Source organism: Denticeps clupeoides, chromosome 7 (assembly GCF_900700375.1).
Source record: "Denticeps clupeoides chromosome 7, fDenClu1.1, whole genome shotgun sequence".
Taxonomy (NCBI): Eukaryota; Metazoa; Chordata; class Actinopteri; order Clupeiformes; family Denticipitidae; genus Denticeps; species Denticeps clupeoides.
The window spans coordinates 10,825,564-10,839,035 of record NC_041713.1 but is presented as its reverse complement, the minus strand read 5'-3'; the positions used below and the strand labels follow the sequence as shown (position 1 = coordinate 10,839,035).

Genomic DNA, 13,472 nt, shown 5'->3' with positions numbered 1-13,472 from the left:
CAGGACAATGTACTGATACTAGCACATGACAACACAAAGATATGTGTAGTATATACTGTATATAGTATATACTGATATTGTTATTATTTTTTTGAGTGAGTACTGTTGTCTGCTCCTCAGTAGGGGGTGAGCTTGAATTCATAATTGAATTTATAATGACACCATAACGTCAGTGGGAATCTTGTGTTGTGGAAGTATTGAAGGGAATATGTTGATGGCACTGCAGTGAAGTAAGGTAAAAGGGATTATTCACATGCACACAGTGAAATGTGTTCTCTGCATTTAACCGATCCCCTGAGCAAGCAGTGGGCAGCCAAGAAAGGTACTTTGCCCCATGGCACCTTGGCGGTTCAGGAATCGATCCAACAACTTTCTGATTGCAGGTCTGATTCCTTACCCACTAGGCCATCCACTGCAGGTTGCAACCAGTTCAGACTATGGCCAGTATATTTAGACAGTAGAAAGAAAGTGATTAATTGTCATACCACAGCACAGCACCCAATACACACCGTGAAATGTGTCCTCTGCACTTTACCCAACCCCTGAAGCAGCAGGGAGCAGCAATTCAAACCGGCAACCTCCTGATTACGGGTCCACTTCCTTACTCACTATGCCAACCACTGCCCTCTTAAATGACAACACAGACACTGGGAGACCTTGAACCACCAACATTTCGGTTAACCACCAACATTTCATGCTAACTGATTGTGCCAGAGAGACCACATGATGCTGAGAAGGAAAGGATCACATGGAAAGGACCACATGATCAGTGATAAGGAAAGCTGCTGAAGATTTGCGGTAGTAGACATTATTTATTCACAGGATTTAATGAACTGCTTAATTGAAATAAAATCTATTAATACAAAGGAGAAACTTGAAGCATACATTGGATCACAATGAACTAAATATTAAAAATGAAACTACAAATTTGTTGAGAACAAAGCAATGAACAAAATATGACTAATGATGAATCAAAACTATAAGGTCACATGAGTGAGGAGTTTCGATCTTGTCTCATCCTACTGCCACAACACAGTTAAACAAGTTCTCTCTTGTCCCAAACCCAGAAAACCCCTCCTATACTGCAGATTTCGTTGGTAGGGAACTGTCGTAATACATATCACATCATAATGCATCAGAATATACTCGTTAAAAATAAATAACACAAGCTTTAATTGGAGTTTAACACCAGCTTGCTTAGGTATGGACACATCTGTGAGAAAAAGAGTCCAAATTAATGGTTAAAAACTGGCTCTAGGGACATGGAGCATAACCTCTGTAGCGAGAATGGAGCCTGAGTGCGAGAGATAGAGAGATACTGTCTATATATTGTTGGGCTCACCTAGGTGCGAGGTGGTTACACACAGTTAAGAGAGGCGTCAGGCTAAAGAAGGAGGCCTTGAAAATCTGGTTGGCTTGTGGGACTTTGGAGGCAGACAATAATTAAATCAACATACAGATTTAAGTTGTACAGTCTGGCTGTTGAGAACACATAGCTTTTGTGGGGGGAACAGAGTGTACTTCTGTTCAGGGATGCCACAACCGGAGTTCGGTGTGCAGAAGGTTGCCATTGAAAAAATGGATTTTATTAAAACTAAACATAATGGGCATGATGGCTGAAAAGAAGACAAAAGGAAACTTAATCAACCTGAAGGCGTGTGTGAAATCGACAGGAACTGAAACAACCCAAACATAAAGGTCAGTCTCAGGTACCATATTAATACAGCAGCATTGTTCTGCTAACAGCTCCTTCCTTATAACAGGGCCCTGTTTTCAGGCTGATTGGCGCAGGCAGCCAACTGTGACAAGGGATTTTTTTTTCTTTCGGTATCTATGCATGTTAACCCTCAGGGAAGAATTGTAATATGGTGGCAGCAGTGGTACCAGGAAGATTGGTTCTCTTTTATTGAATGCATGTTACATTATTAATCAGGAAAAAAATGCAGACACTCACTGAAGGCATCCAAACTATGAATGAACACATGTGGAGTTATGTACTTAACAAAAAGTGGAGACCTGACCTCCACAGTCACCAGACCTGAACCCAATCGAGATGGTTTGGGGTGAGCAGAGTGAAGGCAACAAGTGCTAAACACCTCTGGGAACTCCTTCAAGACTGTTGGAAAACCATTTCAGGTGATGACCTCTTGAAGCTCATCGAGAGAATGCCAAGAGTGTGCGAAGCAGTAATCAGAGCAAAGTAACTAGAATATAAAACATGTTTTCAGTTATTTCACCTTTTTTTGTTAAGTACATAACTCCACATGTGTTCATTCATAGTTTTGATGCCTTCAGTGAGAATCTACCAACGTAAATGGTCATGAAAATAAAGCAAACACATTGAATGAGAAGGTGTGTCCAAACGTTTGGCCTGTACTGTATGTTGGTGCTGGTGTTAATGTACTCTGCCAGTCTTTACGCTAGAGGGCAGTAAAACACCTTTGTGGTTTGATGTCATAAAGCGGCAGGGTAGAAAAAGCTTTTCTGCTTGTCTTTTGTCTCTGTCTTTTTTTGCAGTGAATGTGTTTGCATACTAGTCTGTATGTGATCCTTATAAAAATGATGTAGGAGGCTCTGCTGCAATTAGACAGCGCTAACTAAATTACCAAACTGACAATTATGCAACAAATATATTTTGGACACTGACTTATAAACGAAAATATATGGCAATGTGGCACACAGCCATGGATATGCATGTCATTAGTGTTATAGAGCAACAGATGTGGGCATATATAATCTGACCCAATCCTGATGTGGCTGCACAATCGGCATGTTTGGTTTATACTGTAATCCAGAAAAGGGAACTCATATCTGATTTCATTCACACCAATGAACATCTGAGTGAAAAAAATAATAAAGAGGGACAAAAGCTGACTTTGTTTATAGATCAGGGCTGTGTCACACAGCAAAGGGTAAGACTTGTTGACCCTGGGCAAATGAAGGCAAGAGAAATCCATTTTGATAGATATCTTCAAAAAACAATTAAAGGATGTATTTTTATTCCATATGTTTTATTAGCAAGACAACATGTATATTGTTACTGTTAATTTTATATTAATAATATAATACTATTATAATATTAATAATATTATATAATATTGAATTTATAAATAATATAGTTATTCATAATATATTTAAGTATTTTTGAAATTCGGAATATTACACAGCAAGATGTTTCACGTACGGTGATACCATTGGCACCGCCATCAGTTGAATTGAAGAACATTAGTGCAGCACAATGCGACTCCATGCTGCGGAAAGGATTTTTAGGGCCATCAAACCAGAGGATTTCAATGGTTAGGAGTAATCTTTTTACCCCCTCACCCTCCCTGCTGCTGAATGATGCCTCTCCTCCAGAGACCACAGATTACACCTCTGTTGTCCTGACCTTTCTACTTGGTCCTGCCACCCATGTCATTTTGACATATTAAAAATTATGCGTTAAGGACCCTGTCTGTCCATGAGCATAGATTGAAAACTATGCTTAGCTGCACGCTTTTCAGCCATTGGCTGGACTGATTGATATGCTTCTTCAAAATGTGGGCGTGTCTTATGCAAATACAGTTTATGCACATTTTGCCCTTGACTTGCGCACATCATAGTTAAAAGCGGAAAGCTCTAGTAATTCCAACACCGCTACACAGTCAAAAACTGAAAAATATATGACATAACTATTTTTCAATTACATTATGTTTAGCTTTACACTTCAGTAGTAAAACTACTAGAATGTCAGCACATTAAAACATTTACATTTACATTTACATATTACATTTACAGCATTTATCAGACACCCTTAACCAGAGAGACTTACAATCCGTAGTTACAGGGACAGTCACACCTGGAGCAATTTAGGGTTAAGTGTCTTGCTCAGGGACACAATGGTAGTAAGTGGGATTTGAACCTGGGTCTTCTGGTTCATAGGCAAGCGAGTTACCCACTAGGCTACTAGCACCCCTAAATTAAAATGTCCTAAATATCTTTTTTTTTTTTTTTTGCTGAAGAACTTGGTGAGCCTCTTTAATCCTATGGTCTTGGTGTTTTGTTTTTAATGAACCATGAAGCTTTTTTTGTTTATAGACAGACAGGCACATGACTGAGCCCCAAAAGCCTGACATAATAATCCAACACATCACAGGACAGGAGACAGACAGATGGTTCTTGTTCAGCTCAACAGGCAATCCGTGATGGGCTGAGTCAGGCACATTCACACAATCAGTTGTGCATCTAAATCTTTACTGATGACTGACTCCTTTATGTAACCTGGGGCTCTGTCTGTGAGACACTTAAGGTCACCGGGGACCATCGGCATGAGGGATGGAGTTTTAACATACCTCACCCTCTGAGCTTCAGACCGCTTTCTTTTTCTTTGTATTTTGCATGTGCTCCCTTTGCTCATCCCTCATGTGTATTCCACTTTTGTCCCAGCGGCTTTGTTGCTCTCCTCTCCCTGATTTTGTGATGTGACTGCAGGAAGCAGAACTCCACATGTTTCATTTAACTCCCCAGAGGTATATCAGAGTCTGTTTTACAGAGATAATTAGCTTTAATGTTTTTCCGACTTCAAGTGCTCAGAAATCCTGGCACAGACTTGATGTTTTCAACTGTCTACATATTTAAATATCACTGTACATGAAACCTTTCTGGCACTCCACACAATACATTGTGATATAGACTATGTTGAAAGGATGTACCTGTGGCTATAAAGCCTTTTGCTACAACCTTGTGGATTGATTTGTGGTGAGACATGTGGCTAGGAGACGTGGAGGGTTGCAGACTCCACGACCTGATACCTGTGTGCTGGGCATGGAGAGCAGATTTACTGAAGTTGATCTATACATTTCATATACATATGTATATTAGTTGACAGTCAACTAACAGTCGAGTAGGTTATCCTCTTTTGACTGGTAAAATAAGGAAGACAATCTATTTTTTGTTAAATTATAAGTAATAGACAGTATAGTGTATAGTGAGCATCATTCTTTACTTTACTTTACTTTACTTTATTTGGCAGACGCTTTTATCCAAAGCGACTTACAATGGGAAGACACCAGCAATTCTCGTTCGATTTCTATAGAATATCAAGTATACAAACTAAGAGCCCTGATAAGGCTTAGACTTGTCATTGAAGAACATGCTCGGAGAGTGTTGGGTGCTAGACTAAGAAAAATTATAATGTATTTATACATTTTGTATTTGTTTGTTAAATGTGTATGCATGTGTATGTGTTAAATTTGTCTGTAATATTTTTGGAATAAGAGGGTTTTCACCTGCTTCTTAAAAGTGGTGATAGTCTCGGCTAGTCGTGTGGAGGAGGGCAGGTTGTTCCACCAGCCAGGGACAACAACGGAGAACAGACATGATTGGAATCGGAGACCCCGTGAAGAAGGAATTTTTAGTCTCCTTTCGTTTGCCGATCTGAGAGAGCGTGTAGGAGTGTATCTAGGTAGTAGTGTGTTGATGTAGGAGGGCGCAGTTCCATTTACACAAATCATTCAAACAAACACTTCCACTGGTCTTGCAATGTGATGATGTCTGAATTGTGATACAGAGCCAAAACTTAACAGGTTTCAATGAAGTACATCCTGCAACACAACCCTTAAATACTCAGATATATGTGCTTACTGCAGCCTTCTGTCTGTTTCAGTTGTGAATGCAGCATTAAGCAGTACTACTGTCAGACATTAATATTACAAAACACAGCTCACATTGGCACAGGCTAGATCAAAAATTCATTTCTAGTTAATTCTCCTCCCCCGTTTCATTTATTTCATCTTCCCTTCCTTTCACTGTGGACCCCTTTCCACCCAGAGCCACATACTTGTCTGGTTTTATTACATCTACATTGAAAGGCAATATATGACATAATATGGGTGGTAGTAGCCTAGTGGGTAACACACTCGCCTATGAACCAGAAGACCCAGGTTCAAACCCCACTTACTACCATTGTGTCCCTGAGCAAGACATTTAACCCTAAGTTGCTCCAGAGGGACTGTCTCTGTAAATACTGATTGTAAATCGCTCTGGATAAGGGCGTCTGATAAATGCTGTAAATGTAAATGTAAATATATTATATATTATAAGCATAATCTATGTAATATATATTATAAGTGTGTTTTTACAAACACACACAAACTCAAGTTTTGTTTGTTTGTGGGGATGTAGAGTAATAAATCTGCATAATAAGACTCAAGTCTCTATACCCCCAGTCCCAATTCACATGCATACATACACATGCACAAAAAACACAAGTGTAATACAGTGCATCTGGACAGTATTCACACCACATCACTTTTCCCACATTTTGTTATGTTACAGCCTTATTCCAAAATAGATTAAATATTTTTTTTCCATCAGAATTCTACACAACAACAACAACAACTTTTATTATAAAAAACTTGAAAGAAACGAAAAGAAGGAACTTGAGAAGGAGTGAAACAGGGAGGGACCACTTCCAGGGCAGAGTGAGCCTGCAATTGGTGTCAGTGCAGGGTTGGTGATGATGTCTAAGAAAAGGAAAAAAGTATAATAGGTGTAGTGGTGGAAAAGTCCAAAGTTCTCCTCCCCCGTTTCATTTATTTCATCTTCCCTTCCTTTCACTGTGGACCCCTATGGAGCATCTGTCCATGTTTGGAGGTAGTGGACAGTGCAGAGTAGGTTTCAGTCCAGTGTCATGGTCTACATTGCATGTCCATTATAATGCTACTGGTTCATTTGAAAATCCCTGAAGCTTTAGCTGTTAAGCTGGTGGCTGTAGTGACCCTCTGGTACATTTCATGTTGGGTCGTTTTGTCAGAAGCTCATTGCCAGGGACCAGAATTCCTCTGGTGGTCTCATCATTGCACTCTAGAGGTGTTTTTTTCGCTCGATTCAGTGCCTCGGAGAGAACAAACAGAAACAGTGGCAGACGGTGGAATTGTACAACTGGTACAGAAATACGAGGTTACAAGGTTATGGTGGTACTCTAGTGCAAAAGTGGCCTGGTGCCCTAACTAGGACAGCCTGCCTAAGGTGCATTGAACACTGTCCATCCTTGACTAGATGTGTATTAAAAAGGATTTAATGATTTACACTGTGTCTGGGATTTTAACAGAAGGCCAAAGTGAATAGATGTGTTTTCAGTTTCGATTTAAGCACTGAGACTATGTTTGAATCACAAACACTGACAAGCATGCCATTTCACAACCATCCACTGTTTTATGTCCTTCAGACAATTTTCTATTCTGCTCAGCTGCTGGCGCTTGTCTTGCAATGCTGATACATACCCCTGTGTGTTGTCGGCATAGCAGTGAAAGTTAATACTGTGTTTGTGAAAAACATTATCTAAAAGTATGTATATGTAAGTATGTATAAGGAAAAAAGCTATTGACCTAAGACAGAACCTTGTGGAACACCAAACTCCACGAATCACCATTAATGTCCACAAACTGATACCGATCAGTCAAATATGACCTGAACCAGGAGAGGGCTATTCCCTTAACCCCAACAGCAGCAAATGTATTATTGTTGTGTGTAGAGTTCTGAGGGGAAAAAACATATTAAATCCATTTTGGAATAAGGCTGTAACATCTTGTCCTAAAACATACACCCTCTCATAACAAAATGTAGCAGTTCAGGAGTGATCTGTGTTGCTATGAAACAGTAGCAGCAACCCTTGCCATTAATTTCTGAATGTTATTCTGCTGCTGTCTTTCTCTTGTAAGAGGAATGATGACAGATATAAGAAAGATGCCCATCACATTTAGCATATATGAAATTCACAAGGGGTAAGCAGTGATGAAGATTGTGAAGGGCTGCTATTGCATGCGCAGTGTGTTGTGCCTAAATATTGATGTTTGTGCGTGAAGCAACTGTAGGCCTGAGATGTGAAGCTGATACACAGTCTCCAAATGTACACTCTGCATACCTATGAATATTTCATGTACCCCTTCAAAGGACACTTGGTTATATGCTGAACGTCCATGTGTTGGTAAGGAAGGAGGGGAGGGAATGAAAAAAGAGAAAATGAGATATGGGATTACAGCCTTAGGATATAAAGCCCCGTCCCAAAAATCACCCTCCAATGTGCATTTAAATAAGTCCAGCAGCGGCCTCAGCACAACAATCATGAAAATGCAAAAGTGTCAAGCGACTAGCGGATGATCATAGAAGAGGCTTCACACATGCACACGGCTGGACCGTTACGTAATTTAGACATAATCCCACTTCCAGATGGGATCTGAAGTCCTGGCAGATAACCCTCCCATTTCCTCAAACAGAAAAATGTTAGATATAATACTAAAAATCTGTCGCCTTGTGAATGATTACGAATTTAAAGAAATACAATAGAATTTATGAAAGAAGTACTGCCAGCACCAAAATGAGCAGTGAAGATGCACAGGAGGGAGGTGGCAAAGGTCAAAAGAAGGAGGGAAGAGAAAGAGTGCCAAAACAAACAGATATGATGCAAGTGTTTGTGACTAAGAATGAGGTGCCAGGCTCCTGGAGGACGCAGTGCAGCACAATCGGTTCTCTGCCGCTCTGACTCCACTCAAGGGGTCCCAGGAAGCCTCAGCACTGTAGTTTAGAGCTGATGCAGTATGATGACTGTAAGCCTGGAGTTTGACACCCTGGCAGTAAAGTTGTATAGCTATGAGTGAGAATGCCGTCAATAAAAAAAACAAAAAAACCTGATATGACCAACGACTCACGTTTAATAGCATTAGCCTCATGCCTCTCACAGTCAACAAACACAGCATTTATTTCCTGTGTAGCCCAAAATCAGTACTTTTAATAGAACCCTTTCAAATGACAAGATTTTCTGAAGAGAAGAGGAAGAAACCTCAATAGTTAATTAAGAGAGGGGTCTTCCCATCTGTCAATCTGTGACAGTGCAGGGCTGGAATTAATTAGTCAATTGGGATCAGAAAGCTTTATTAATCCTGAAGGAAATTACCGAACAGAAGCAAAATAAACAAAAGTAGTAGTAAATTTTACAAGTCATCCAGGTAATAGACTGAGGTTGTGAAGCTGACTGCTTTTGAAAATAATGTAAATACACACGCAAAGATCCCTTTCCATGTTTAATGGATAATTTTGCATCCATGTCATAGGTTGAAATCACACAGCAAGTAAACAAATCACACTTTTTTAAATGTGTTCGTTAAAACGTTTGGAAATATCATCCCTTTAACAAGTTAATTTAAATGTTGCTTTTAAATAACTTAATAACAAAAAGGGTTAAAATCACATCTAGTCTAATTTATACACAGATGTAGTGGTAGAATTTGACATTTTGAGCATTTTGTGACTAATGGCATATGACTGCTCATTTGACTTGTTAGTCAGTGGCCAATAACGAATACCACGTCCATGTCCGTGAGAACGGCAGCAAAACCAACATCACACATCAGTCACTCTGCCGTGGCTGGCCAGCGTTAAGCAGGCTACCCGAGACTTCCAAACGCAGCGTGAAAGCCCTGTGGAGGTCCCGGGTCTTGCCAAGACAACGTTTAATTAGCCTGATGACACTGAGGTGGCCTGAACCCACCCCCACAGGGACGACTCCATCTGGAGAAGACCGAGGAGGTCAGCAGGGGCAAACCCAACCATCCCCAGCCGGGGATCTTCCTCTAGCTGAGCGGGTGCAGCTTTACTCTGCACATTTACAGTCACGATACAGGCTGAGGGTAGACGGAGGAAATGGCGACCACTGGATCTGACATTGGCATTTAAATTTTAGTGCTCTTAGCACTAAATCAAACAAGACAGACAACTGAGGCAGATCTGGTCACTTTCAGGTAAAGCAAGTAAGACAGGCGCATGGATATAAAGAAGCTATATGTGAGACTCTATGGCTACTAACTACCAGCTACATCTTGGCTTGTTTACTACTTGGTACTGAATCACTGTTTTAATATTACTGAGGTGCAAATAAATAATTCATTGCTTTAGGGGTGCATTTTTCTGCAGCTTCATTTTCTTAAATTAGAAGTGGAACGAGACCTAATAAATACCAGTCTCGTGAATCAAATTTTAATCGTAATGCCTACTACTTGCTATTTATCACCCCAGAATGCTATTAATAAAGCAATTAATAAATAAGCAAAAGAACAAGGCATTTTAATGTCTTCTTTTCTCTCTCCAACAGCAGGTATTTTCTACAGTTTTCTTCAACGAGACCAACTCAACACAGACACCACATTGGTCAAAGTTTATTTCTTTATTTATGCAATCATACAAAGATGTTGATTTGTTAACAGGGGCCAGAAACCAGAGCACTGGTGTTCGCAGCAGCAAGGGCAGCAGACATCAAACAAGATAAACAGGACTTGTGCTTATCATTGTGGAATTCTCTGCACTCTTATACACAGAACTGGCTCTCTATATAAGAGTTGTGACCACAAACTACAGGGAAGGGGGTGATCACAAAATTAAGTGTTTTGTAATACTCAGCCCTTTTTATTAAATAATAAAAGAAACAAAAGGATTTACTTTCTGAACATGATGCAATTAAAAAACCCCAAAACATTGGTATTCAAGTATTTACAGTAAGATTTCTGAAGAAGTCCCTGTACTAAAGTTGTAGAAATCATAGACAGACATACTTTGACAGATGAAGGTGCAGGACGTGGGACAACCAGATCAGAACAAAGGAAAAGATGAAGCAAATCTTCGAGCGTGGTGAGAGAGAAAAATAAAAAGGGTCCAAGATGCTGCCAGAGAAAGGAAAAAAGGTATGTAACAGATGGCATGACAGCCCACAGAGACGCATGCTGGCGTGCCAGAGGAGGGAGAGAGACGGTGCAGAAATGGCACGCACAGAGCAAGATGCATTTTTAATAACTGTGCTTCACACACAGACACAAATTCACAGACTCATGCTCTCACAGCTCCTTAAGGCAAACTAGTATTAGGGCACATTAAGGGGGGGGGTAAAGGTGGACGAGAAAGAGATGGGTGGTACTGGACGACACAGAGGAGGCATCAAAGTGCTCCATCCTACAACACACACACACACTCACTCATTCATTCATTCATTCATTTGTTCGTTCGTTCTTTCTTTCTTTCTTTCGCTCACAACCCAAAACCACATCTAGATCAGGTTCAAAAACTGCATAGTTTAGTGTACAATACAAAGGTGTGGGTCTGTATAAATATACAGCTTTTAAAAAAGGTAGTGCTTAACAGAGGAAGAAAGGGCGTGTTGATAGGGAATGAGGTCATGGCTTGTGCTATGAACACTTCCATACGCAAACGGCCAGACTTCCGCCATAAAACATGTACAGCAAGTTCCGGACTTCGTGCGTCACTTCGAAACCAAAGCTCTCCCCAATCACCACATGCCACGAACTGCCAAACTTTTTATCCATGTACTCCTTTATCATCTTTGCTGCTCTCTGAAAAACAAAAGGGAGAGGGGGGAAAAATAGACATGATAATTGCTTATTTGAAAAATTAAATCAAGTCTTATGTCGTCATTGCTGAATGGCAAAGTGTAATTCTATCCTAACAAAAAGTGCAGGTGAATCAGCGAAGGCCAAAGTTCAGTGCATCAAAAGGAACTGCAGCACGGCCTCAAGTGATGCAAGGTAAAAATAGCAGTGAGTGAGAGAGCGAGAGCAGATGGAGGAAAACAACCATTTCTTGCCAGCACAGATGACCGCACATTGAGCTGCTGGGACATTCTGGCCAAAGCCATTTCCGGCCAAAGTAAGTAGGGTGTCACTTATTGAGTGTTATATCAGGGTGAGAAGGAGAGGAACCAGATCACATCGTGGTAATGTGCTACTACATGTTCTAGTGGAGGAGAAAAAAAAACAAAAAAAAACGTTACGTTGAATGTCCTGACACTTCAATCTAACACTGTAATCTGAAAGTGCACGGTGAGATGTATCTTCTGCATTTAACCTATCATCCTTACTGAGCAGTGCGAAAGCGTTGTGTGGGGACGGTACTTTCTCCAGGCATTTACCCCAGTAGCACCTTGATCCACTTCCTTGCTATGCATTATTTTGAGATTGATAACTAATAATGCTACTGAAGCTAAATGCTACATGTTGTACATTTTGACATTGCAGTGTGTTAAAAAAAAAAAAAAAAAACAATAATAAAATGAACATACACACCCATCACCATTAACAGTTAAACTACAAAAATTATCAAAAACATGCACCTCGTTGTTGGTGGCAAACTTCTCACAGGCGGTAACACACAGCTCCATGGTCTCCACTTTCATTTCCTCCGGCATGTCTGTGTTCTGTTTCGGGCGCATTAAGTATTTTACCACCATGATGAAGCATGCGTGCAAAAGACAAAATAATGTTTCACAAGCCACAAAACCCACACACATACCCTGATGAGGGGAAAGCTGAAGAGCTTCTTGTAATCCGCTTCTTCTTTTTTGCTCTCCACCGTGTCTGCCATTCCCTTCGTCTTCTAACCAGGCAACAAATCAACGTGAGACTGTTTAAAGCCGGGGATACAGGGGTAAAAAAAAAAATTCCAAATCCTACAGGACCAGGCTGTTAAGTAGTCTCAGGCTGATCTAGAGAAGCATTTGACATGCAGCACATAACAATGAATCACATTGGTGCACACAAGCGCAGGGAGTCTCAGTAGAGTAATTATTTACCGACCATGCCTTTTTCATGCCAACACATCTAATCACTAGAGCACCTACAACGCTACCCATTGTCAATGGCTTTCATACTCAACTGCTCCTGGGTCAGCAGGTTTAGAAGTTCAAATAAACCTCTTGTCTTGTCGGTTCGCTACGTAAGTAACGTAACTAACGTTCACTCACGCATGAAGACGGCTTCTTATAAAAGGCTAACTGTTGTTTTTAGCATTGCAGATGCTAGCTAGCTGGGAGAGTTAATCAGGCAGGGTCTACGCGGGAAAATCCCCTCGGCGCCATTTACGGGAAAAAAAGACGTTTGTGATAAGTCGGTAAAAATGTTTCATACGTACAGTAGAAAGAGTAGGCTTGCTCAAAGGTTGACATAGAAACACACGACAACAGCCATGGCAACAGCTAGGTAGCGGTTAGTCCAACGTCACTTCCGGTGTTCGTTTTCCATTGAGCGTCTTTTTGTGCCTGGATGCGGGCATCCTCTCCATGGTGACCGAATAAGTGCACTGTGTTGCTTAAATCTGGCAGAAATACACTTATCCTATAGGCATGTGCTTAAGCAATACCAAAAGCCTTCTGTTTATAATACTTTTATGTTCATTGTATTTTACTTCATTCTACTTATATAGTTTTAGCACAAATTAGTGTATCAGTATAGTATAGTATTCATTATTGTTTAAAGTCCATAGTTTTATTTGATGTCTTGAAAGGCACATTAAATAAAATGAAATATATGTTTAAAAATGTTTATATGTATTATTTAATACAGGGTTGTCAACTTTGGACGTTGCTCTGGTGAAATTTTTATTGGCACTTCTCAATACATGTTTTGGTGAAACTTCATCGTGGACAATTACTATTT

At 40.3% G+C, this 13,472-nt stretch overlaps 1 protein-coding gene across 2 annotated transcripts; it reads right to left on the bottom strand.

Moving 5' to 3' along the window:
* Nucleotides 1-10,174: 10,174 nt before the first annotated feature.
* dnal4a (dynein, axonemal, light chain 4a) lies at nucleotides 10,175-13,057 on the bottom strand. 2 transcript variants are annotated; one of them, XM_028987056.1, is made up of 4 exons: nucleotides 12,949-13,057; nucleotides 12,331-12,414; nucleotides 12,152-12,235; nucleotides 10,175-11,375 (listed from the first exon to the last, which is right to left on the bottom strand). In XM_028987056.1, the coding sequence occupies exons 2-4, from the start codon at nucleotides 12,400-12,402 to the stop codon at nucleotides 11,211-11,213; spliced, it is 321 nt and encodes a 106-aa protein (XP_028842889.1). In that variant the 5' UTR covers nucleotides 12,403-12,414; nucleotides 12,949-13,057; the 3' UTR covers nucleotides 10,175-11,210. The 2 variants fall into 2 exon arrangements, with proteins under 2 accessions (XP_028842889.1, XP_028842890.1); XM_028987057.1 differs by having other exon boundaries at nucleotides 12,331-12,441; nucleotides 12,949-13,033.
* Between the last annotated feature and the right edge of the window lie 415 nt (nucleotides 13,058-13,472).